Below are 1,825 nucleotides of genomic sequence, written 5' to 3' on the forward strand. Positions count from 1 at the left end.
TTTAAAAACATGGAGCTGACTTCTTGCACAGGTGGAATGTGACGACCCTGCAGAACTGTCGGAAATAAAGTGAAGGAATGAGTTCTGCAAACCATAAAGTAGCAGAAAAGGGTGCACAAAAAAAGTTGCATTGGACATACAGCAAGTACAAGTACCTCAAAACGCAGTACTTATTGTACTCGGCTCCATTCCATCTCTGGGGTTGTGGACTGTGGACCCCGCCCCCTCACCTGCAGCTCAGCCCACCTGAGATCCTTTAAAAGAAGCAAACGGATCCATCTCCTCTTACTTCTCTCCTCTTCCACTCCCTCCACCGGAGAAGACGAGCCACACCTCTTCTTCTGTCACTCCATCATCGTTCTCATCATAGCCATGTACTCACAGAGATCCTCGATGGGCGGCTTCGGCTCTGGGAGATCCTCCTACGGCGGAGGCATGAGCTCCAACAGCATGTCGGGAGGAGCAATAGGTGGTGGTATCAGGGTCTCCCAGGCCAGCAGGAGCTTCTCTTCTGGCGGTGGTGGCGGTGGCTACGGTTTCGGAGGCGGAGCAGGTGGTGGTGGAGGCTTCGGCTTAGGAGGCTTCGGCTCAGGTGGCGGAGGAGGTTTCGGCGGCGGCGGCGGTGGTGGTGGCGGTGCAGACAGCAGCAACTCGATCGGCAACGAGAAGTTCGCCATGCAGAACCTCAACGACCGCCTGGCCACCTACCTGGCCAAGGTGGCGGCGCTGGAGAAGTCCAACGGTGAGCTGGAGCTGAAGATCAGGGGGTTTGTGGAGAGCAAGGTCGGCCCGAGCGCCAGAGACTACAGCCACTTCTTCGTGACCATCGCAGAGCTGCAGGGCAAGGTGAGGAAGAGGGGCAGCGTGGGAGATGGTGTTCAGTGTGGCGTCTGTAGTTCTGTTTTAGCTCTGCTCCGGGTACTCCGGGTTCTGCTGGTGGTCGTGTTTTATTAACCTGTTTTAAGGACTTTTAAAAATCTCACCACCAAAGAAAAGATGAGAAATATCTATTTATAGGTTATTGAGCCACTCGTCTGGAGTTCATAAAGTTATGAACTAATAATGGGAGAAGTATTCTGGTAAAAGATATTTAAGCGTAGCAGCTCTCAACTTCTGTAAATGATGAAAACAACAAAAGAAAGAAGAAACTTGATGACAAACCACTAAATAAATTCACAGTGAGTTCTTCTCTGTGAACTAACGGGCAAAAGCAAGAGATCATTACGAGACGAGCTGGAGGATGAAATCAAACCTTGTGGGTTGAGTATCACTCAAAGAGCCACACCCTGAATAAAGGAGAGCAGCCCTCAGGGATGAACTTCTGTAATGAAAGGAGGTGTGAAGACAAGCAGCTCGACACACCTGTGTGGACCAGATCCAGGTCCAGGTCCAGGTGCTGCTGCCACGCCTCAAACACTCATATCTGCAACACTCATCACATTTCTTTTGAGGGATATTTAATATTTATGTCGCAGAAAACCCACAAACATACATACGCACAATATGAGTCTTCTCTTTTTATCTTTAAAAGATGATTATCTTGAAATGTTTACTTTTGTTTACCTCATCGTCCTGTCTTCTGATTGGTCACTTCAGAGTATTTAAATGTGTTTCAGATCCAGGACGCCATCCTGGTCAGAGGGTCGGTGCTGCTGAGCGTCGACAACGCCAAGCTGGCTCAGGACGACTTCAGGATGAAGTGCGTGACTCTTTCACTCACTTCTGTCCTTAAACATCATAAAAAGAGATCCGGCCGCTTTGTCTCCCTCTGCTGGAGAACACCACACAGTACCAGCATGTACACTAACTACTGACACCACACAGT

At 49.5% G+C, this 1,825-nt stretch overlaps 1 protein-coding gene across 1 annotated transcript in view; it reads left to right on the top strand.

The window, feature by feature from the left end:
• The first annotated feature begins 309 nt into the window (after positions 1-309).
• Positions 310-1,825, top strand: part of LOC116379096 (keratin, type I cytoskeletal 13-like) — a 3,490-nt gene continuing 1,974 nt past the window's right edge. The window contains exons 1-2 of the mRNA XM_031841008.1: positions 310-846; positions 1,617-1,699. Of these exons, the coding sequence (XP_031696868.1) occupies positions 373-846; positions 1,617-1,699 (557 nt within the window). The 5' untranslated portion in view covers positions 310-372. The remainder of the gene's footprint in view (positions 847-1,616; positions 1,700-1,825) is intronic.

Source organism: Anarrhichthys ocellatus, unplaced genomic scaffold (assembly GCF_004355925.1).
Source record: "Anarrhichthys ocellatus isolate YVR2014 unplaced genomic scaffold, GSC_Weel_1.0 scaffold3693, whole genome shotgun sequence".
Classification (NCBI taxonomy): Eukaryota; Metazoa; Chordata; class Actinopteri; order Perciformes; family Anarhichadidae; genus Anarrhichthys; species Anarrhichthys ocellatus.